The sequence below is a fragment of the Micromys minutus genome (genome assembly GCF_963924665.1).
Source record: "Micromys minutus genome assembly, chromosome: 7".
In the NCBI taxonomy this organism is placed as follows: domain Eukaryota; kingdom Metazoa; phylum Chordata; class Mammalia; order Rodentia; family Muridae; genus Micromys; species Micromys minutus.
Window position 1 is genome coordinate 68,234,899 of NC_137976.1, and position 24,465 is coordinate 68,259,363.

General features: G+C 48.6%; 1 protein-coding gene across 2 annotated transcripts; it reads left to right on the top strand.

Annotated features, from left to right (window-relative positions):
- Positions 1-1,904: 1,904 nt before the first annotated feature.
- BCL6 (BCL6 transcription repressor) lies at positions 1,905-23,941 on the top strand. Of its 2 annotated transcripts, none has more exons than XM_080918815.1 (10): positions 1,905-1,980; positions 11,909-11,947; positions 12,821-12,992; positions 15,037-15,258; positions 16,807-17,781; positions 18,392-18,576; positions 19,942-20,109; positions 21,571-21,701; positions 21,823-21,960; positions 23,684-23,941. In XM_080918815.1, exons 3-10 carry the CDS (start codon positions 12,832-12,834, stop codon positions 23,825-23,827), a joined length of 2,124 nt encoding a protein of 707 aa, XP_080774941.1. In that variant the 5' UTR covers positions 1,905-1,980; positions 11,909-11,947; positions 12,821-12,831; the 3' UTR covers positions 23,828-23,941. The 2 variants fall into 2 exon arrangements, with proteins under 2 accessions (XP_080774941.1, XP_080774942.1); XM_080918816.1 differs by lacking the exon at positions 1,905-1,980 and adding an exon at positions 9,151-10,749.
- Positions 23,942-24,465: the final 524 nt, after the last annotated feature.

The following is a 24,465-nucleotide window of genomic DNA, read 5'->3' on the forward strand; positions in this document are numbered from 1 at the left end:
TACATGCATCTCTGTTTTTAAGCCCACGTTTAGTTTGTGGTCCACAGGTATCCATTAGAAATTAACATGTGGAGATATTTTGTGAATGCTTAAGAACCCCTCTGTGATTTAACGAGCCACTTGAAGGACTTTCACAGCTACAGCCCAGAACAGCCTGACCTTTTGAAAGCGTCTTTTGCTCCCAACACTTTGGGTTCATTCTGATTCTTAAGGAATCTGAATATTATTTAGCTTACACCCTTCTCGCAAGAGACAGACATAAAAGAAACAAGAGTCTCACTCTTCCAGGCATGAGTAGGAGGGCAAAAACCCCAACCAACATTTAAATAGGGAAACTGGCAGCTCTGAACAAACAAACCAGGGCCCACAGTGAAAGGATTCTGCCCTGCATTTGCCTTTTAAAATAAAGGAAGAAAGAAGGGAAAGATCCCTGCCCTGCCTCCCCTCAGCTCTGCTCCAGAGCCTAGTGGACCCAGCTGTGCGCAGTGAGCCTAGAGCTAGCACAGGCTGTACCAATACACGCAGTATCTGTGATCTGGCGGCCAGGCCTTTAGAATTCCCTCGGGCTGATCTCTTCAACACGTACTGAAGAGATTCCCCCCCCCCCCCCCCGTTCCCCAACAACCTTGAAATGAACCCGGAGAGGGGGGGCGGTTAAAAAAAAAGAAAATATTTTCATGACCTTAAGAAAATAGCAAAGTACAAACGTGTATTTGGCTTCACAGAATGCTGTAGCAGACAAGCATTACACGTTCCCACACACACATTTCTAGCGTCAAGAAATTTCCTAAGAGTCAACAGTAACACAGTAAACCTACCACTTGCTGTCCTGGAAAGAAACAAAACCAAATCCTTTTACATCTCTTTCAAGTGTAGTAAAGGTTCCCTTCAGTAAAAGTCCAAGAGGAAAAGGAAACTTGCACCAAGGGAGGCGGGGGCGGGGGGGGGGGGGGCGGCGGGGGGCGAGGTCAGGGCTGTCATATGTGGCCAAAAAATGTAAGCTTCTGTCAATGGTATTAGGTTGAAATGCCTGAGAGATTCAGAGATGAGAGAGAGAGAGAGAGAGAGAGAGAGAGAGAGAGAGAGAGAGAGAGAGAGAGAGAGAGAGAGAGAGAGAGAAACGGAGACAATAAAACCAAGGAATGACAGTTCCTACGATTTACATAACACCACAAACTTGCAAAAGGCAAAAATCAGACAGAAGCGAGGGAAAAAAAAAAAAGCCCCAAATCATTAAAATACAACAAGGAGCTTCCCCAAGCCACCATCCCAAAAGGACCCTCCCCCCCAACATACTCTGTCCCAAATAAAAAGAAAACAAATGAACCCACCGAAAACTGCTTGGCAAATATTTTTCTCGTGGTGCCTAATATTCTAGCTGGAAGGAGCTGTAGCATTTATTGTTTTCTCCCTCTAAACCCGCCACTAACATACTTGTTCTAACGGCTCAAATCTCTGGCTCCCTTTTGTGTCTTTAGCTCGAGGAGCCGAGTTTATGGGTAGGAGAGGAAGAATTAGCCCCAGACCCCGGGAAAGCGAAGCGCACTCCCCCTCTTATGTCACCGAATAGCAAATTAGTTCTCAGAATTCCAGAGGCCGAGCTTTGCTACAGCGAAGACGCCGACGTCACGGAGGAGGAGCCCACGTGACGGCGGCGGAGCGGGCCGTTCCATCGGCGGCCGGGGGCGGGGAGGGTCTCCTTGTAGCCGCGCGCGCCCGCCGCGGGACCCCCGCTGTTGCGAGCGGCGGTGCTGCGGGAACCCCGATCCGGACCCCAGGGCGGCGAGCGGCGCGGCCCCGAGGCATTCTGCCGGCCGGGAGGGCGCCGCGCCGCGCGCCGCTGCCACCGAGTCCTCCCCTGCTGCGGATCAGTGGTAAAGCCCGCAGCTCAAATTCCGAGAATTGAGCTCTGTTGATTCTTAGAACTGGGGTTCTTAGAAGTGGTGATGCAAGAAGTTTCTAGGAAAGGCCGGACACCAGGTGATTATTGCTGTTGCTGCCGCCGCCGCTGCCGCTGCCGCCGCCGCCGCTGTTGCCGCTGGTGCCGCTGCCGCCGCCGCTGCTCATGATCATTATTTTACCTTTTAATTCTTTTTTTTTCCGCTTTTGCCAAATGCTTTGGCTCCAAGTTTCCTATGTGTATCTATTGATATAAATGTATCTATTTATTGATTCTAGCTGTCAGGTGTTAAAATAAATGCCGAAGATCAGCCCCACGTCTCTCCCACTGTAGGATCTAGCTTTACGCATACGTATTCTTCTTCTTTTTTTCTTTCTTTTTTTTTTTTTCTCCTTTTTTTTTTTTTCCTTTTTTCTTTTTGCTGTCTTGGAGCGCCTCGGCCGCCTCGGGGAGGCTGTGCCGCCCTGCCCGGTGTTGTTTCGGTGTTTGGAGACGCAGGGGCGCGGGGCGGCGGGCGCTGGGCTGCGCGGCCTGGGAGGGCGGACCGCGGCGGCCCCGCCGGCTTCGCGCGGCTTGGCTTGCTTTTCTCTGCTCGCTTGCAAACTGCCTTCCCCGCCGCTGCCTCCCTCCCTGCTCAGTTCTCCCGGTGCCCGCGCTGGCGGCCGTCCACCGGCCCCGGCCCCGCACAGTCCCTGCCTTGCACCCGAGCCGGGGAGTCAGCCGGGGGAATGCAAGCCAACTCCTCGGCTGCTTGTTTTATTTTCCCGTTTCTTTTTTGGTCATAAAGCCAGATGAAGTATCGTGTCTGCAGTTTCCTTTAGAGCCGTGATCTTCCCAGGGAGAGAGAGAGAGAAAAAAAAGAGTGTTTTGGGGAGGCTTCTCTTGCACGGGGGGGCGGGGACGTTGAATACTTTGAAAATTATTCTTTCTTGGTTGGAGTCGAGGCAGTCGGGAACCCGGGTGCGCTCGGTCTGCCCAGCCCGAGGAAGGAGGCTTGAAGGCGGGACAGGGATTTTGGGGGTGGGCGGGAGAGGGGTGCGCGGTTTTTTGCACCTGCGGCGCTTTCAGCGTGCGGGACCCGGGGGGGGGTCTTGGCCAGCCAGCCCAGAGCTCCGGGGAGGTGGCGGGATTTCTGGCGGCCGCGGTGTTTGTATTTTGGGTGCTGCGTGACTGTGTTGGCTCTCAGCGGTAGTTCCCTCCCTTTCCTAAATTTAATTTCATTTTTTCTCCTTGGTGCAAGCTGTGTTTTAAAAAAAAAAAAAAAGGCAGCTATGGCCCTGGGTTTTATAGCGGACGCCACGCTTCAGATTCCCAAGGTCCTCATTTTGGGCCAAGGAAGAAAAACAGAGCCCCAGTCTGCGTTCCTGATTTGCAAGATCAGGGAGGGAAGAAGGGGCACTTTGTGATTCTGGCTGGGGGACCCCGGACGGGAGGAGCGGGTGCGAAAGGGAGATCTTTGTGAGTGATTTTGCAAAAACAGATTGCGAGGTTGGTTGGATTTGCAACCTGTGGCTCTCCTCGAGGGAGTAGGAATGGGGGAAAAGCGGCGGCGGCGGCCCGGGGCGGGAGTGGGTTGGGAGTTGGAACCTAGGAAATCGGCTGCCTGGGGGGCAGCGGGAGCTGGAGGCCACCCCTGCCGGAAACGGTGAACGTTAAATGTCTTGAGAACTGCGGGTTGCGTTGCCTGTATAATACGGTGTTATTGGAACCCTGGCGAGAAATGGAGTTAGTGTTGCAAAAAGGAGTTTTAAAAGTCCCCCGTGAAAAGCAACAGCACCAAACAATATTTCTTAAGAGTAATAGAAATAACCTTTGTGTTGGGCTCCATCTCACAGAGATTTAGTTTTTGTGCTAGGGGTAGCGAGAAATGACCTCAAACCCGGCGCTGAAACTCCAGAGCGATTAAAGGGTCCTTGACTGCAGTTCAGGCAAGCATCGCACCCCACTCCTTAAAAAGTGATTTTATCTTTGTCCTTTTTTTTCTTCTTCAAACATTGCATAGTTCTCAGAGGAAAATATTGCAATATCAGGAGAGAGAGAGAGAGAGAGAGAGAGAGAGAGAGAGAGAGAGAGAGAGAGAGTCCTCTCTCGAAAACGACTGTTTAGAAATACAGTTTGTGGCTCTGAGCTATGCCGCTGGCTTCCTCTGCAGTTCGCTAGTTTCCCTTTTTCTCTGTGAGAGGTGTGTGTGTGTGTGTGTGTGTGTGTGTGTGTGTGTGTGTGTGTGTGTAATAAACAACTTTAAAACAGGGGAGGGGGCAGTGTGTTCCATCCGGAGACAGGTATCTATTTTGCTCATAATTTACTACCAAGAGCCTTTGGCAGGCACTTGAGCAGGACCTCATAAGCCTGCAGACCAAGTTGAAGTTCATCTGGCCCTAGTCCACACGCTATTCCTGGAGGTAGCAAACATGAGCTCAAAGGAGTTAGGTGAAATCATATTCTTGTTTATATACCGATTTTAATAAAAGAAGGAAAGATATTTGTCCCGGGGGGGGGGGGGAGAGAAAACGGAGAGGTAACACCAGGAGATGGACATTCCTCTCGCTAAAATGACTGCAGTTGAGTCTTGAGGCCAAAATAGAAAGCTGTAGATGGACACCTCCCCAACCCCAACACCCCCCCCCCCCAGTTTATAAATAGAAGTTTCCAGAATCCAATTTGGAAGAATTTCTTTTCTAATACTTCAAGGCGTTGGGCGATTTTTAAGGATCTGCTGGTAGTGACAATAAGACTAGATGCCGTTCAAGGCAACCAAGTAACTTCAGCAGAGACCAGGAAACGGAATCCACCAACTACTCTCTTCCTCTCCTCCGATTTGAAGGGTTTACGGGAGTGTTTTCTTGAAAAGACTAATTTATTCTGGCCTTGGTGGTCAGGAATGGCATCCTAAATTTCTAAGTTGTCTTTTGCTGAGCCCTAAGGAGTTGAGTAAATGCCTGACTAGATGTCAAAATCTTTCCTTCCCTCTGTCCCCTGCCGGGGATACCCCCCTCTGTTGTGGAAAAAACACACACACACACAACCAAAACCAAAAAACTTAAATTTCAGGGGAGGTAGTGCGGCAGCGCCACCCCTTGGTGAATAAAACTATTGGTAAGAGTCAAATATTTGAAAAATAATTGTGAAATGATCATAATGTGCTCCCCCCAACCCCGAGAGACTAAAAGAAAAAAAAAAATGAAAGAGGAAACTTTTAAAATCAACACTTTGCAGTTAATCTCTCCAATAAGATAGAAACACGTTGTTTTCCAAACTAGATGTCCTTCCTGTAATTCAGGGGACACACGCTTTGAAGAGTGGAGATGGGGGGGGGGGATAGAGTAGGGTCTCAGAAGCGACTTCTCTGGATGGATGTAGCTATTTTCCCCTTCAGACTTCAGGTACCCACAGTCGATTGATGGTCTGACTCTGAGCTAAAGAGATTTTTTTTTTTTTTTTTTTGGTGTGTAAAACCGTAGAACTGAAAGTGTTGTAGTTTCCCCGGGGGCCGTGGTGGCTTGTGATGGGGGAGAGGTTTGTGGACCGCAGGGAGCAGCGGTAGGCTGGGCTGCAGCCTTCTGAGAGTCGAAGTAGTGTGGCGCGTGCCGGCTTCCTACACTGAGCAACAAGTGGGGCCGCAGCAGCGACGCGCGACTCTGCACTCGGGCTCTGCTGGTTAGCTTCTGTTCGCTCCTCCTAGCCCTTCCTGCTTCCCAGTTACGGACCAGTAGCACCTCCAAAGTCGATGTATTCTGTTCGCTTCCGTACCCCTGCTTTGCTCAGTGGGTGAGGGGCTTCCCTCTGGTCCCCCCTTCTTTCGTAGGCAGGGATCTTGGGGTTATTCCCGACTGTTGCTTCCCTCCTCCCCCATTCCTCCCCACCCTGTCTCTCTCTTGGGCAAGAGTCTCTCTTAATACTTTCAGGTGTGGCTCTTTTTGAAAGCAAGTGTAGCCAGCTTTGAGGAGGGGACAGAGTCAGTAGGCTTACAGCAGCTCCCGAAGCCGTACGGTGTTAGCTAGAGGCTTGAGCATCGGAAAGAACGGAATTACAGCTGCTCAACTAGTTGTTTTCCGACTTCAGTTTTGGAAGCAACTCCCCCCATCCTCAAGAGACAAAAACCGCGCTGGCCAAGGGTGCCGGGTGTAGGCCATGGTAACAGGGTGATTCTTGAGCGGACTGAGTGCGCCACCTAGTGGTCATTCACGGTCAAGTTCCCGCCCGGAGCGGTGGTCTCTGGATCCTGATCAGATGCTAGGACTGAGAAGGGTTTTCTCCAAGGAAGAAGGCTTCCGACTTCCAAAGACAGATGAAAGTCCTATGCCCACGCCTTCCACCTCCACAATTGCTCGGCCATCAATATCTCTCTCGACTGAGAAATAGTACTTTCTTTAAGGACATGTGTGGCCTCTCCACAGAGAAAGTCGGTAACAGAAGGATTGTGCCCAAACTTTCAGCAGCTTTAAGATTTAAACTTCTTCATTGCAATTGTGGAATCAGACCGAACAGTAAGTTTCTGAATTCCAAAATAATTCATCAAGGGAGTTCATTCCAGTCCATCTAAAAGACGGAAGGACAGTGTAACCTCAGGTCACTGGAGTCTCCAGTGCCAATGGAGACGGTTCCCTCCCAGTCTTAGCTGAAAGTTTTGGACATCAGGCATGGAAGGGTTACGGAGGTGTGAGGGGAGACATCTCAAAGCTGTGTGCATGCTTGTTCTGAGAGTCGAGTGGCCAGAAACTATTCAGTCTACTTGGGGTGTGCACTGGCTTTCTGGAAGCTTGAACTCCGGACTCACTGTCTTTACATCCAGTTTGTCCTTTACTTACTGGCCTGGGGTGAAATCAGGTGTGTGTGTGCGCGCGCGCACGCGCGTGTGTAGGGGTTATAAATAAATGGAGCTTTATTGTTTGAGAATGAGTACCCCATCTCCTCCGCAGTTTTCCTTCCCAAAGCTCTTAACAGAGATGGCCCGCTTGCACCGACGCACTGGCGGCCTCTAGTGGCGTCCTGACTGCAGAGACACAGCTGTCCCTCCCCCCCCCCACTCCCCATCCCCCACCCCCCACCGGGACCGGGAGGAATCCAGTTCATCCCCTGTCACTGCGGGAGTTGTCCCGGGCCGCCGCGGAGAAATGCGCCTCTGTTCGGGTTGGAAACGAATCTGGGGACGTGTCTGAAGCGCGGTCAAGTTTGACTCATCGCTTTCCAAGGACAGTTAGTGCCTTCCATCTTCATTAACGTGAATAAAGACCTTGGCTGACTTCTTTCTAGATCGAATTTTAAAAGGCATTGTTTGCTTGGGGAGATCATGCCTCTCTTTCTTGCCCCACAGTGCCCCTCCCACCCCATTGCCGATCCCAGGCTAGTCAGGATGAGGGAATAGATCTCTTCTGAAGGACGCGGTTCGCTGGCATTGTCGGCGGGCTTTCTGGAGGCTGTCTCCACCAGACTCTTGGGGAGCATCCCTTCAGCTCTTCGGCTCTTGATGATAAAACACATCCCTTTATTTTATTGCATTTCCTCGAAGCTTGCAGGCTAGCAAGAGTTCTGAGGCAGGACACGTGACAGAAATGAAAGTCGGGACACAGAGTCCTCGGGTTAGCTCACGCAGCTGCGGGTTCCACCGTACTGTCAACTTATCTTTTTTATCTTTTGTGTCACCCCAGCCCAGAGGCAAGAGCACTAACATTGTGCTTTCCTACCTCCAGAACAGAAGCAGCACTTTGACTCTACCCATTATCGTCACAACAGGGTGGGTAGACCTGAGCACCCTGTTAGGAAAGAGCGCTCCTGCTGGAGCCCAGAGGCATGTTTCAACGCGTCATCCCCCCTCCTCCTTATCCGCCCCCCCCCCCCCACGCCCGCCCTTCAAACTCCTTGTCCCTAGACAGTGGTTTACATTTTAAGAATCCTCTTTAGATTTTTTCCCCCGGCGAGCTTTTGGAGTCATTAGATTACCAATAAGCCAACATCCATCCTGGGTAGAGAGAAGTGGAAAAGCATTCTCCAAATCCAGACACTGGCCAAACTAGGTCAATGGGAAGGAGGGGCGGGGCGAGCAGCGGGCTGTAGTTTCGAGCTGTGACGGAGAGCTCTCTCTAGCGTTAGACAGAGGTAAATACACCATATGGTTGCGCTTCCAGTAAGTGTGAATGGTAACTCTTGGGGTAGTCATTCCTGTCCCATATAAAATTTCCTTTGTCACCGCTAGCCCATACCGAGGGCCAAAAACAAACAAAAGAAAACAACAACAACAAAAATTCAATCAAACCACCACAAACCAGGGAACCAGAGAGACCCCATCTCTGGGGTGAGAGCCTAATCGGGTCTCCATCACTGAGAGGATGTGCTGGGAAGTGATGTTACCCATTACTTTTAGGACCAGACTGAGGTTGTGCAGACCTCCTCAAAGGCGTAAGGCTACCGATAGCACGTGGGGGGGGGGTACGTACAGTGGGTTCATCTCTGGGAAGGTGACACAACCCGGCTGAGTGTCAGAGCTTGCACTGGGGTGGGCCCTGCTACCCAGTCTCCACGGCTTCAGGAAAACAAGACACTGAAATTCCGGAGCTTGTCTGCTGGTAGTTCCAGCTGTAAAGAAGGTTGGGCGGAAACCTCCCCTTTCTTGCCAACGTAGGCGGAAGGGGCTTTCAGTTTACTTTTCTTCCAGGTTTATTTCCCCCTCCAAAATTTTTTTTTTTTTTTTTGGTCAGGTTTCTCCAAGGGTGGAGACCCTTAGTCCCGGGAACTCAATCTTTTTAGCCTTAATTTCTCACCTGCCCATTCCCTTCTAAAGCAGGGAAGGAGGTAGAAAGCGGGAAGACCAAAAGGAAACCCAAGAAATCAAGACCCCCAAGACAAACAACAACAGAACAAAAGAAAACGATCCCTGGCACACTCAGTTGCCAGAAAAGGGCAAAATAGAAATCGCGAAGCGAGCCTCGGACTGCCTCCAGATTCCTGGGCTCCGCTCCTGCGACTTTGGCTTGCTGGGGGCAGGGATGGGGACCCGGTGAAGTCGGGCTTAAAACCCGGAACCGTGTGGACCGCGGATTAAGGGGGAAAAGGGTGCTCTGTCCCGGGCCAGCGATCCTGTGTTGGGCTGTCAGGCAGTGGCTTCCTGGAAAGTTACTTCTGGTTGGAGACCGCGCTGGGCAAGGGTGTTCTGTGAAATCCTTAGAGCTGAGATCGACTATGTTCCGGGAATGAGAGGGCTGTGCCATTCCCCTCGTGGCCCCCTGCTTTGACAGAGTAACAGGAAAAAAAAAAAAAAAAAAAAAAAAAGAGACACACAATGCTAGCAACCGAGGTGCACGAAAGCATTTATTTGAATGTAACCAAATTAGCAGTTACAGTCCTACCGCTCGGCCCCGGTCGAACCTTCCCCGGCTTCGAAGCGGATAGGCAGCAGTGCCGGCCGATCGCCAGGGGGTGGGCGGTCTCAGGAAGACAGGTACAGCTAGGTGCTGCGAGCGAGTCTGCGCAAGCTTGCCAGGCAGCAGGGCTGGGGTTTGTGCGGGCTTGTGTGCGGCTCCCACTCCACCCACCTCCCCAAAGGGAAAGGATGGAGTCTTTCGCATTGGCTCTTGTGCTCTCGTCCCCTAGAGTCTCAGATTCTCTCTCTCTCTCTCTCTCTCTCTCTCTCTCTCTCTCTCTCTCTCTCTCTCTCTCTCTCTCTCTCTCTCTCTCTCTGTGTGTGTGTGTGTGTCTGTGTCTCTGTTTCTCCCTCCCTCCCTCCCTTCTTTTCTCTCTTTTTTTCTTTCTGTCTCTCTTGCCTCCGGGAGGGAAAGGATGCATGGATGGGTTAGTTTAGTACTTAGTTGGAAATTACTAAGGGTGGATAATAGAGCAGAGACCCAATTCTGGTTCGGCTGTCCTTGCCAGCCTGATTCTCCTTGGTGGCGTTTGCATAGAACTTTGTTGGAGAAAGGGTTTGAGATCCTGGTCAAGGGCCGGCTCTGGGATCCTCAGTTTCCTTTCTAGTGAATCCTGGCGGTTATAAATCTGTGGTCCAATGATGAGTGGGAGAAGGCTGAGTGATTTGTCAAACAAGCAAGCTGAATGCTGGTGTAGCCTCTATATCTGGAAAGTCTGGAGAGAGATGGCACTCAGCTCCAACATTACCCCCCCCGGGGGGGGGAGCTGTGGAACCTGCTGAGACCCGTTGGCTGACAGAGAAGTGACTCTGTTGAGAGGGGTGATTGCATAGAACACAGTCTACCCTTGTGTGTGCATGTGCTTTGTTAATGGAGACAGGCTTAAGGTGAAAAGCCCAAGGACAGCCTCTCAGCGGACATAGAAGGGCTGCCTTTCTTGTTTATTGCTTCGTTCCTCATCTGGAGTGAGTCATTACCAATTGTCCTGGTGAAACAGCAAATCTGGGCTTCCTGTGGTTCCAAAAGTCTGTGACTGGAAATCCACAAGAGAGCTGGTGGTAGAAGCTCAGCCCAAGTATTCCAGAAGGGTTTGTGGATCTCGTCCACCGGGAAGTAGGGGAAAGTTAGTAAATAAACGTCACGTGTCTTCAGCATTTATTTGAAAAGAGACAGTCATTGAACTTGGGTAAGGACCAAAGGAGATCTTTTGACTCACTCTGAATTAGGATGGGTTTAGAAAGAAATGGGTTATTTTTGTTTGTTGTTGATGGTGGTAGGTTTTTGTTTTGTTCTGTTTTTTTTTTTGTTTTGTTTTTTTGTCATTTTCTGTCCTTTCTCTTCCCTGTTTCCTACACCATACCCACTCACTCACACACACTTATTAACCTTGAAGCCGGAGAGATTGGGTGACTGGCACTTGGAACCACAGAGAAATATCTGAGTGTTTGGTTACAGGCTCAAAGAAACCTCACATTTTAGAGTGCTCATTTGGTAAGACTCAGCAGCATGGAATGGGGCAAAGTTTGTGTGGGGGGGAGGAGCTTAAAATTGAGGTTTACCCACCTTAGGGTGCTGTTGTCCTGTGTGTTTTACAGCACGTAGGCTGACTTGGAAAGGGGACAGGAATTCAAGCCAGAAGACCTAGGGCCAGGCCATCAACTATCTACGTGGCCCAACATGACCTCACTGGCCTTAGGCCCCTTTACCCGGAAAGCGGCTCCAAAGGGCTGTGCTGTTTAGACAGGAGGAAAAGCTCCAATACATTATGGCTCGGCTTTTTCAGCCCACATTCGATCATAGAGTCTTGCACCTTTGCCTCTAATGGTTTTTGTTTTAGAGGAACCAATTTGGAGAGAGTACATATTTCATTAAATCTCTTGAAGGCTCCCTGGCCAGTTCTCAGATAAACCACACAGTTAAATCTTTCACCAGCCGGGAGAAGCTCAAACTTGGAAGCTATGGTCAGTCCGCTGTCTAGTTTTCAGACCTGGAAACAGAGGAAGGGAAAACTCTGAAAAGGAGGGCAAAGATACCCAAGGAATGCATAAACATAGTGTCTCAGGTTTTATTCTAGAGTTGGTATTCAGTCTGAGGCGTTCCAGAGAATCAGGAAATACTGCCCTGCTGTTTGTCCTGACTAAGTCATTTGAACCCTGAGTCTCAATTTCATCACCAGAGAAATAAGGATAAAGATATTGGCCCTATCAGCCTTGTGGAATCATTCTAAGACTTGAAAGATAATATTTTTAGCAAGGGTTTGAATAGCATCCAGTGTTTTTAGGTCCCTGAAGAATCATTACCATTAATATTGAAAGAACTACTTATTTCGTTTCTTTCCCATAAACTCAAATGGCCTCTTTTGGTGTGGACTTTTTACCCTGAGAAAGGAAATACATGTATCCAGCTATAGGTGATTAATGCTTGCAGTGGTCTTCCTAGCACTAAGGATAAGGCATTGTTACCCAGTGGCTTTGAGGGCCTCCTGTTTCTGGAAGAACTGAGCTGGAATATGTTTGCTAGCTTGTGGGGAATCGGCCCCAGCTGGCGGGCTGCAGCTATCAAAGCAACGCTGGCTACGTGTGTCCTAAAATAAGCCCGGAGTGGACAGTCTTACGGTCATTTAGACATTCTCTGCTTGCTCTCTTTGCAGTTTTAAAGCAAAATTGTGGACTGTGAAGCAAGACATTGGGTGAGTAAATCAAATTATATGCTATAAAACTTGTAAGTGGATTTTTTTTTCTCTTGAATTTTACCGTGCCTGTGTGTGTGTGTGTGTGTGTGTGTGTGTGTGTGTGTGAAGTTTGCCACCTTTGACTTGATGAACAAAGGATAATAAATTTTCTCCATACAGATCTCAGGTCTCACCCCTCTGAGCCTTCCCTAACTGATCTCATACCATTGTGTGTGTGGCATTATTTTTCCCTGTGTTCATTCCCCTGTGTTCATTCTCAGTTCCGGCTAGCCTGGTTGCCTACACGGCCAGCATTACGTGAGTGCTGAGTACTCCAACTGTTAAACGAAACAACTCACAGTCTCGGCGCATGGGACAAATAGTGAAATGACATACCGATAAAAATAGCTGCGCTTTTTTTTTTTTTTTTTTTAAGAACCTATTATGGTGCAGGCACATATTTCTAATTTTAAAAACCACACAGGTATTGCTGTTCCTATTTTGGAAAATGAAAGCCCAGAAACAGTAACAGCACACTCCAAGTAACAGAGCTGGTGAAAGGCAAAGAAAGCTGGGTAACTCTCCAAGAGTGGTTTTCTCCATTGCAACACAGGCAGTGCCTCTCAATGCTTGGCAGAGTGTTTAGTATGCGGAAAAGCACTTCACAAAGCAGCCCTTCCCTTCCCCTTTCCCCTAAAGAGCTTTCTACATTAGCCTTCATTCTCCCCATTTGAGGGCTACGACAAGGAATATCCAGAAATGGGCTATGAATTGTCCACTATATACCTGAGTTGCATGCTATAACTTAGCGGGCTAACCCGTCTACTTGGTACTCCTGGAAGGCAAGGACTAGGTTCTTAAGGAGTAATAGGAGTTTTAACTTCTGTTCAGGCAAACACAAGATGGCCTCACCGGCTGACAGCTGTATCCAGTTCACCCGCCATGCTAGTGATGTTCTTCTCAACCTTAATCGCCTCCGGAGTCGGGACATCTTGACCGACGTTGTCATCGTGGTGAGCCGTGAGCAGTTTAGAGCCCATAAGACAGTGCTCATGGCCTGCAGGTGAGTGGTCTTGGCATAAAGGGTGATTGCATAAACGGGGATGCTAGGATTGGCAGCCATCAAGAGGGATATATAGGTCATTCTCTATGTCCGAGATGGCATTTCCTTAGTCTCCAGGTCTGGCATTGTGGACTCTCGGGAAACAATTGAATGAACACACCTTTGGAAAAGCATTACTGCTCCGAAGGAATACTGAGTGAAGAAATCATATACTATCAAAGCCAAGATACATTTGAGGCCAACAGGGAGACCATCTTTAGTTAACCAGTATGAGGATGGAAACATGAAAGTTTCTAAATAGTTCAACCAACCTTGAGTGCCAGGACTATACTTTATTTTTTAAATTGGCTTTTGGGTTTTTCAAGATATGGTTTCTCTGTGTGTAGCCCTGACTATTCCGAAACTTAATCAGGAAACTCATGGAGATCCACTTGCATCTGCCACCCAAGTGCTGGGATTAACGGGATTTGGCACCACTGCACCCCACCAAATTTCTTTTTTGAGACAGGGTTTGATGTGGATTAAGGTAGGTTTGGACATAATACTTAGCTAAGGCTGGCCTTGAAATTCTTATTTTCTCACCTCAAATGCTGGGAGTATAGGTATAAATCACCATGCCAAGATTATTGTAATTAATTTATATTATAACTATTTCTGGATTAAGCGTAGAGTGAGTAACCCAACCGATTCTTCATATTTTCCTGGATTTTAAGTTATTCTGTGCCTTAGGGTATTAAGTTATTTCTAAGGTCTTTCTAGTAGCTATCTGTTGTGGCTGACACCATGTCTCCGTTTTGTAGATAACAAAAGCAAGGCACTTGTCTGTATCATGATGTAAGGCTCTGTATTGCAACTAGAGAACTTAACCAATGTCTGATAATAGCATCTGAAAAATAATGTGAAGGGCTGGAGAGATGGTTCAGTGGTAAAAGCACATGCCACCAAGCCTGATGATGTAAGTTAAACCTCAGGACCCACATGGTGGACGGAGAGAAGTGACTGTCACAATTTGTCTTCTGACCTCCACTCTCATGACATAGCATATTTACACACACACACACAGAGAGACAGAGACAGAGACAGAGAGAGACACAGAGGCAGAGAGAGAAACAAAGAGACAGAGACACAGAGAGACAGAGAGAAACAGAGACACAGACACAGAGACAGAGAGACAGAGACAGACAGAAAGTGAGTATAAAGATGCATTAAAAATGTAAAACATTGAGAATAGGAATTCGTAGAGATATAAAGTAATAGCTGGTGTTGAGTACTTACTGTGCCCTACATCAGTGTACACCCCTCCTAACATTTTTTTTTTTTGTTATTGCCACAAGTCTATTAAGCACATACAAAAAAATGCCCCTTTACTTAGCATATAAGGAAACCAAGGCATAGAGAAGTTAAGGCTATTGGTCATAGTTGCAGAAGCTACTTCCTGGGGAAGACCTTGGCTCACTTCTGGCAACCCACCCAGAACAAGAATTCTGATGACAGTCTAGTCTAGAATTTTAATATTAACTTACTAGACAACATGACCTGGAAGCACGGCTTTGAATTAGAATCTTCTAGGAAAAATTGACTGTCTGATAATCGTTGGGCTTCGAGCAAGGCAGTGGAGTATAAATATGTATATGTCACCGTTGCTCATCCCCAACTTGCTCCTTGAGCAGTAGACGTCTAAAGCTAAGGCTACTGTGATAAAGCAAGGGAAAAGCTCACACAAAACTCATGAAGGAGGGACAGATGAATGCTAAGTTAGACAAAAGAGAAACAGTACTGTGGCTCCAAGACTGTCTCCCGTACTCTATAGCTCAGTTTCTCCATTTGTAAGGTAGAACACGGTGGTACACATCTTGCAGGATTAGGGAGAACGCTGATTAATGTTAAACTTGCAAAGTGCTTCAGGGATTGCTTGTGCTAGGCTTTCCACAAGTGGAAGTTAATATTAAGTACCCCAGAGCTTTGGGGATCTGAGCTCCAGAAAGACAAGACACAGAGATGTTTTGTGATCACTACAGTGGCAACTCTGTTTTGTTTTTCACAGTGGCCTGTTCTATAGCATCTTCACTGACCAGTTGAAATGCAACCTCAGTGTAATCAATCTAGATCCTGAGATCAGCCCTGAGGGGTTTTGCATCCTTTTGGACTTCATGTACACATCTAGGCTCAACCTGAGGGAAGGCAACATCATGGCGGTGATGGCCACTGCCATGTACCTACAGATGGAGCATGTGGTGGACACATGCAGGAAGTTCATCAAGGCCAGGTGAGCTGCTACCTAGGTAGAAGCTGTGGATACAGAAAGGAAAGTCCCAGATCAGGAACCATGCACGCTGTGACAGCCTCCAAGACAGGTGCCGTTCCTTGCAGCAACAGCCCAGATGTATGTCCTGTGTACCCCATCTATCCACCTCCACCCTATGTCCCTTTAGTCTTTCTTCCCATTTGCCCTGCAAGGCCAAAACTGGAAGTCTTTCAAGGTCCTTCTGACATCCTTGGCTCATCGGTTTGGCAGGCAGCATTTTGCTTTTCCTTCCGACCCTCCTTCTCCTAACACTTATCTGTATTTATTAGTTCTCCTGTAGACTTCTATTATAACGAGTTCTGTATGTGCCTGAGCTCTCTGCCAAAGCATAGGCTGTTTGAGTTTACAGTCGAGTCATGCTGTTTGTCCCTCACCTCTGTCGTCACGCCCGTGTTTGGGAGGACACTTCGTGCATAGAACTGAGTTCACTGTGTCTAACCCTTACCCAAAAGGGTGGGAGACATGAACATTATCAGAAGATGAGGGTCCTGAGAATCAAGGGAGTGAAGAGCCTTGGAAAATGGAGCAAGCTCCTTGAGGCTTGCCTTTGTCAGAACCCCATGACTCGTCAGCTTTCCGAATGCTGCCCACTTTCTTACCAGAAGGAATTTCTAGTCTATATCTGACCACTTCCACAACCCAGGAACTCACATTCTCAACAGCCATGCCATCTACCTCTGATAGCCACAGAGCCCCTCTTTACAACCTCTTGAAACCTGGCTCCGTTAACGCTCACTTTCCGATCGCAGCCCTGTTAGTGGAGGATCCTTTTGAGCTGCCCTACTTCTTCACCCACACAAGTCCCTTTAAGTACTTGCAGCCAGTGTTTTTTGTCCCCAGTGGGTGATAATGGCGGAACGCTCATCATTGTCATCATTTGGGAGCACTTTACTCAGGCCAGGCCTTGTGCTCCGAATGGTTAAGCAACTTGCTCCAGGTCAGAGCTGGGTTTTGCAAATCAGGCCAGGCTGCTCCAGCGCCAGGGCTTTTTGTACTGGTCACTGTCTGCTCTTCTTCATCAACTTCCCTGTGAATCTGCTGAGCATGCGGGGCAGGTCCTTTGGTTGACACACTCTGAATGTTTAGGGCCACCATTGTGCGCGTTCCTCCCTCCGAGGTTCTGTGAGTATAAAATGGCCTGCTTTTTTTCCTTGTAGGAGTTTCTCACATGTGACATGGGATAAGGGCTTTAAAGCCTTATGTAACCCACATAATTCTAAATAATCAGTTTCCAAGACATGCATACACATGCGCCTCACATTTACAAGACCATGCCCAATCAAACACAGATTATATGAGTAGCTCTTCTTCCTCAGTTTCCCCAAGCATACCTCAGATTGCTAGGTATAATGCCCTGCAAGTCTGTTTTCCTTCTCCAGAGTCACATCTCCCATGTCTAGCCGACTGAGGCACAGATGTGGTTATACAACAGTGTCACTGGAAGGTCATCTGTTTAACAGTTCTAATTTTGGGTCTTTTTTTTTTTTTTTTTCTTTTCATATCCCACAGTGAATCGGAAATGGCCCCTGCACTTAAGCCTCCCCGTGAAGAGTTCCTCAACAGCCGGATGCTGATGCCCCATGACATCATGGCCTATCGAGGTCGGGAGGCTGTGGAGAACAATATGCCACTGAGAAATACTCCTGGGTGTGAGAGCAGAGCTTTCGCCCCTCCCCTGTACAGTGGCCTGTCAACACCACCAGCCTCTTATCCTATGTACAGCCATCTCCCGCTCAGTAGCTTCCTATTCTCTGATGAGGAGCTACGCGATGCCCCCCGAATGCCTGTGGCCAACCCTTTTCCCAAGGAGCGTGCCCTCCCCTGTGACAGTGCCAGACCAGTCCCTAATGAGTATAGCAGGCCAGCCATGGAGGTGTCCCCCAGCTTGCACCACAGCAACATCTACTTGCCCAAGGAGGCAGTCCCAGAGGAGGCTCGGAGTGACATACACTACAGTGTGACTGAAGGCCCCAAGCCTGCCGCCCCTTCTGCTCGGGATACCCCATTCTTCCCCCGTGATAAAGCCAGCAAAGAAGAAGAGAGACCCTCTTCCGAGGACGAGATTGCTCTGCATTTCGAGGCCCCCAATGCACCCTTGAACCGGAAGGGTCTGGTTAGTCCCCAGAGTCCCCAGAAATCCGACTGCCAGCCCAACTCACCCACAGAGTCCTGCAGCAGCAAGAATGCCTGCATCCTTCAGGCTTCTGGCTCCCCTCCAGCCAAGAGCCCCACTGACCCGAAAGCCTGCAACTGGAAGAAGTATAAGTTCATTGTTCTCAACAGCCTCAATCAGAATGCCAAACCAGAGGGCTCCGAGCAGGCAGAGCTGGGTCGCCTCTCCCCTCGAGCCTACCCTGTACCGCCGGCCTGCCAGCCGCCTATGGAGCCCGCGAACCTTGATCTCCAGTCTCCAACCAAGCTCAGTGCCAGTGGGGAGGACTCTACCATCCCCCAAGCCAGCCGGCTCAATAATATCGTTAACAGGTGATTTCAGAGGCCCTGTGGGTCTAAGGTCAGGGGCTACCCGAACATAGTTCCGAGGCCTCCTAGCTTCAGATGGATGCAGACTGCCGGGCTGTTCAGTTTTTCTGTCTGAAATGCTGAAGGGGATTAGTACCAGAGTGAGGTAGCCTGAGTCAGGACTGGCCTTCTTACACCGAAGTTGTAGTTTTGTTTCCTTTTCTTTTTTTCATAGCAGGAGAGAGAGAGAGAAAGAGAAGGAGGGAGGGAGGGAGGGAGGGAGGGAGGGAGGGAGAGAGAGAGAGAGAGAGAGAGAGAGAGAGAGAGAGAGAGAGAGAGAGAGAGAAGGATTCTTTGTGTGAGAAAAGCATTCCAAAATCCCCAAAGGCACTTTCTGTGGTCTTGATGAAGCAGGGAACCCCTCTTTACTCTGAGAAAGGCTGTGGGCTTTGGGCCTGGAGTGGAAGTTGGATATTTGTTGACCCATAGAAGAGGGCTCTGAGTCTTAGAACTTTGGAAGGCAATTCTGGTTTCTGGACTTGCCTGAGAGACACACAGAGAGAGGTTAGCATGAACACCGTGGGGGCCACTCTTCCCAGATGAGTGCTAAAGCTCTTTTTTTTTCTGTCCACAGGTCCCTGGCAGGCTCCCCCCGAAGCAGCAGTGAGAGCCATTCACCTCTCTACATGCACCCCCCAAAGTGCACATCTTGTGGCTCTCAGTCCCCACAGCATACAGAGATGTGCCTCCATACTGCTGGGCCCACATTCCCTGAGGAGATGGGGGAAACCCAGTCAGAGTATTCGGATTCTAGCTGTGGTGAGTTTCTTTCTCCTCCTCCCTCTCAAGGCCTGGAGGGGAGGCCCCTCTGTTCCCAGGCATTTCTGTGCTGCTGTCTCTGAGACATGGCCCAGATTTTCTAATCTGAAGCCTCTGGCACTCAGCATCATTAGCAATAGTTTACCCTTTCTGTCTCCCAGAAGCTGGGTTGCTTCAAGCAAGCCAAGGGGTGTAGGCGTTGAACTGGGATAACTGCTCTCCAGCATAGGTAACCTGCAGGGCTGCTGGACCCCTCAGAGCTTTCTCAGCCTGTCTGTCTCCAAACTACTGTACTGAGCTGGGTGCATGGTAGCATTTCCCGGTAGGTTGTAGATTCTCTGTGGAGAAACAGCTGGCCTTAGTCATTCATGGGTCTTTCATGGGCCTCAGTTGGTTCCTAGAATGGCAGAGGTACTTAGAAAATGTTTGCTGAATTAAGTTCCTCAAACTAAATTATTAAATTAGCATTTCCACGTAGTGAGCGTTGGCTCCCTCGGCTTTTGACCTGGTAAAAAGTCTCAATCTATTCAGCTTTGGTTCCCATCCTTATGACTAAGGGAATATATAGTCGGGGTTAAATTACACTGATGAACCATTCTCAAAAGATTATGACAGAATAGAGAAGTGCTTATGCTGAGGCACTTGACACAGGGTCACAAGTCAGGGGACATAGGGACTGTGCCACCCATCCCCAGATGATTTTTCTCATTCTGTATTCCGGTTCCTGTCACAGTGGTTGCCTTTCTACCACTGTTAGTGTCCTAGGGTTACAGATGGGTCTTGGAGACATGAAATCCAGATGTGTGCAAAGATGATCACCGGGTCTGCATCATCAGTCCCTCCGGTGGGGACTTAAAAGGATAAACGGATTAGATCTGTGTCTCATGGCCCCATAATTTGTCACTGTTTTCCTTTTTCATTGTATAATGTGTTCCTATAAGTAGGCAAGACAGGGATTATTAGCTTTGCTTTGGAGACAGAGACACAGAGAGGCTTAGGGAGGTAAAGCGTCTTGCCCCAGGGCTACTCTGTATGAATAGAAGTTGAACTGTGAACTGGTCTGCGAGGCTTCTCAGTGCTCCCGGAGGAGCAAAGGCTTCCTCAAAGCAGGAAGGCCCCAAGGAGAGTCTCTGGAGTGAAGTGTGTTGACCTTAAGATTCAGTCTGTCTCCTGTCCCTCTCTTCTCTGACTGAGACTCCAAATGCTAAGACAAATAAGGTCCCCACTGGTCCTGTGGGTCCTCATAGATGTTGGGTAGGAGGGTCCCATGAACGCTTGACAGAGTTCCAGAGGAGGGAGGCTTCTGAGCTTTTTAGCACTGCCCTGTCTCCTCACGCTAACATGGCATCCCTCCATTCCCTGCAGAGAACGGGGCCTTCTTCTGCAACGAATGTGACTGCCGTTTCTCTGAGGAGGCCTCACTCAAGAGGCACACGCTGCAGACGCACAGTGACAAACCATACAAATGTGACCGCTGCCAGGCCTCCTTCCGCTACAAAGGCAACCTTGCCAGCCACAAGACCGTCCACACAGGTATGGCCTTGTCCCATGCTGAGTGCTCCATTATCGGTTACAGGCAAGAGACCTTAGCATCAACCTGGGAACTGGGTTGGTGGGGAGACAGGACACATGCCCCACCTTGGCTTCAGCTAGAAGTAAGTAGTCCTCAACCTGTAGGTCTTGAGTTCTTTGTAGGGTCAAACAACCCTTTCTCGGGGTTCCCACATATCAGATATTTATGTCATGTTTCATGACAGTTAACAAAATCACAATTATGAATTAGCAATTAATATAATTTTATGGTTGAGGGCCAACACAACACAAGAAACTGTCTTAAAGGCTCACAACATGGGGAAGGTTGAGAACCACTGAACCAGGGGATTAACCCTGTCTTGTCTCTACCACTCTTCCTTATTCTTTGTGTTCCCCGCCCCTGTGGTTTTTGTCTGCTTCTCTGCCCGGGTTCGAACTATTAATCCCCCTGGTTGTGTGAAGAGACAAATGCTGATAGAGGCAATGTGGACTGGGATCTGGGTAAATCCATCTAAAATATAAAAGCCTCTCCACGTCAAAGACTTTATCAACCAACTTGCATTCCTTTCCCCGGGATGCTCTCACATCCTCCCCGTTGTGAGTATTCACTAGCTCTCAGACCTTACGGTGGCCCCATTACCCCCAAAACTTTCCATGGCGAGAGGCTTGGCCATGGATTTTCCTCTGCCCAGCCTCTGCTCAGCCCCACACCCTGCCTTGCTAGCAAATGGAATACAGCTGTAGTTGCCACAAGAGGAAAAGTATGTTCTGAGAGAGAAACTAGAGCAGCCTCATTATCTCTCTGGTGAGTGAGTGGAGCTTGCATCAGTCTGACCAAGGGAAGAGCCAGAAGAATCTTCCCAGGTTGTCTAAATCAGCCCTGCCCATTCAGAGAGGGAGACTGAGGCCCAGAGAAGGGCTGTGTCTTGCCTAAGCCCTACAGGCAGATGAACCCCATGACAACGGTGGTTCTGCAGGTCTGGCTTCTTGAAATTTCCCCCCACTGTGTCCTGCGTATGGAGTTTTCACCCCACCTTGCCCAACTGCTTCTTTCTTGGCCTTGTGTGTTGTTGGTGTGTGTGTGTGTGTGTGTGTGTGTGGCAGACACCAGTGGATAGAGACCCCCCCTAGGGGTTTAATGACTTTTTTACGGAGGGGGGGGTGCCATCTAAGGCTATCAGAAAACACAGATATTTACAATGTGATTCAGTATGATTCATAACAGGAGCAAAATTATAATTTTGTGATTGGGAAGAGGGTCACCACAGCACGAGGAACTATATTATAGGGTCATAACATTAGAAAGTTGAGAGCCAGTGCCCTAGATTCTCTCTCTGACCTCCCTGTAGGTAAGGGAAGGCATATATATGTGGTCATGAATGGAAGTCGTTGCCTTAAAATTAAGGGACAGGGTAGCCTGCGTTGAAGATGATTTCCTTTTTCCATTCGTCTTGGCAATAGGCGAGAAACCCTACCGCTGCAACATTTGCGGAGCACAGTTCAATCGGCCAGCCAACCTGAAGACCCACACTCGAATTCACTCTGGAGAAAAGCCCTACAAATGTGAAACCTGTGGGGCCAGATTTGTGCAGGTGAGCAGGGCAGCATGGGGAAGGGACCCTGTGGGGGATGGGAACCTGGTCATAGGCAGGCAGCAGGCCCCCCACCCCCCCTCCCCCCCACAGCACCTCTCAGGCTGTGCTCCTCCTTCAGGTGGCCCACCTCCGTGCCCACGTGCTCATCCACACTGGAGAGAAGCCGTACCCCTGTGAAATCTGTGGCACCCGATTCAGGCACCTTCAGACTCTAAAGAGCCACCTGCGCATCCACACAGGAGAGAAACCTTATCATGTATGTCGACCCTGTGGCTTCTGCCTGGCCGGGGTGGGGGTGGGGGTGAAAGAAAGGGGGTGGAGCAAGTGGCCAGGCGAGTGCATTGCTCCAACCTCTAGTGTAGAAGTGGACCAATGGTCAAGAGATCTAGATCTAGGCCTGATTGTCCAAGTTCCCCTCTTCAGCAGTCCCAGGTCTCAGAGTGTTCATCTCTGGCATGGAGGCATTGGTCCTGGACCTTAGGAAACAGAATTGGGTTAGTCACTCATTCCACAGATGCTTTCTTAGACTCGCTAGCATACCTCTATACTAGATATGTATGTATGAGTGTTGAGGGTGTTAAGGGGAGCTTAGGAGTAGGAGAGCAACCGGAGAAATATGGCAAAGAAGAAACCCCCAAGCAGAGCCAATATATAAAATAATACTGTTTCAAGAAAGAGCAGGCTGAGACCAGAGGGCGGTTCAGCAGCTAAGAACACGTCCTGCTGTTGCAGAAAAGGCACTTGAATTGGGTGGTTCACAACCACCTTTAAGTCCAGTTTAGGGGATTCATCTCCCTCTTGTGGCCTCCTCTGGTGCCTGCATGCATGTAGCATAGATATAGATTAGCATACATGTGTGTAAATAAAAATAAATTCAAAGAAAGAGCAGGTGCCTGCATGTTTAGTGCAGTGCTAAGAACAGGGCATACATAAAATATAATTAGAGTACAGCCACACTGATATCTTTGTGAGTTATATAAGGACGCTTTGTGGCATTAAGGGCAGCACTTTGGGTGCTGCCAGTCGCAAGAGCAAATCATTGAATGGTTCGTTGGCACCTGGATGGTAAGCCTCAAAGTGCGCCTACTTTCGTTGATTTGCTTCTGAGGCTTTGAAAGAATATCTTTGTACTTGTGATTTGTTCCTTGGCAAATTAGCTGTTTTCACCCTCGGGCTCTTATACTTTCCTTACCTGTACACTGACTTAGAAAATGGTGCCTACGTCATAAAGTGGCCATATTCAGGGAACTAATTCATTCGGTGCTTTGAGTTTTTCAAGCACATAGAGTTTTCCTCGAAGTGTCCCTAAGACTTAAAAGTGACATTGGGATATGCTTCACCCAGTCCCTTACAGAAAGGAAAGCCAGTCTTGCTAGATGATATGGCCAGGGTGCACAGCAGAGGGTGCGCAGCAGTGTGTGTGCAGGTATAGTAGACCTGTGCCATTTGGAAAGAAAGAAAACTATCGCCCAGACTCAAGAACCTTCCATGGATTTGTGCTGTTCAGTTCATTTGTGCTGTTGCAATCAGGTTGATTTCACAACTTTCTGAAGGTGAATTCTGATAAGTCATAGGGGAGATTACAAAGTTTGGATTAGAAGTACTTCCGAGTACTTGCCACATGATGAAGACATTAATACACCAGGAAAGCTGTGGGGCAAGGCTGAAAATCTGAGAGCTACAGAGAGACAGATTATTTTATCTTAGATTCAGAAATGTTACTCACTAGGAGAGTATGCATCTGAACCTACCTTTTGGATTTGTCATCAGGCAGTTAAGGCCGAGGGCAGCCTGGGACATTTTCACAGTGTATACCTAACCTCCAGTCCAAGAGTTTTATGTGTTCTAAATCTGCCCTTTGAGAGGGAGGAGCTGCCATCACACGACCCTCACAGAGATGTCTCTCCTCTGGGCTTTTGAGCACTGACACGTTTCTTGGGTGGATGACAGCTAACACTTTGCTTCTGGTGTCTCTTCAGTGTGAGAAGTGTAACCTGCACTTTCGTCACAAAAGCCAACTGCGGCTTCATCTGCGTCAGAAGCACGGCGCCATCACCAACACCAAGGTGCAGTACCGCGTGTCGGCCGCTGAGCTGCCTCCGGAGCTCCCCAAAGCCTGCTGAAGCATGGAGTGTTGACTCTTTCCTCTCCAGCCCCTCCTCTGAATCTACCCAAAGGATGCTGTAACACTTTACAAAGGTCATCTCATGATGTAGTGCCTCTCTCATCCACTAGAGCAAATCATAGTTGGGGTGGGGGTGGGGGTGGGGTTTACGGGAGAAGGGGCCAAGGCGGCCCTCTTTCCCACACTGCCATAAAACATTAAGAAAATACTATTGCTTCTTCTCCTATGTGTAAGGCAAACCACGTCAGCGAAAAGCAAAATCATTTTCTATATCAAAGTAGGGGAGAATGCAGAAGTTCGGACTCGACAGGTTGCAACATGAGGAATGTAAATGTTCCGTGGGAACAGAGATCTCTTTTGTATGTAAATGTGTATTGTTTTAAAAGACAAGACTTCAGTAAGTTGTCAAAGAGAGGGCTTTAATTTTTTTAACCAAAGGTGAAGGAATATATGGCAGAGTTGTAAATATATAAATATATATATATATAATATAAATATATAAACCTAAAAAGATATATTGAAAATATAAAACTGTGTTAAAGGCTCGATTTTGTATCTGCAGGCAGACACGGATCTGAGAGTCTTTATTGAGAAAGAGCACTTAAGAGACTATTTTAAGTATTGCGTCTGTATAAG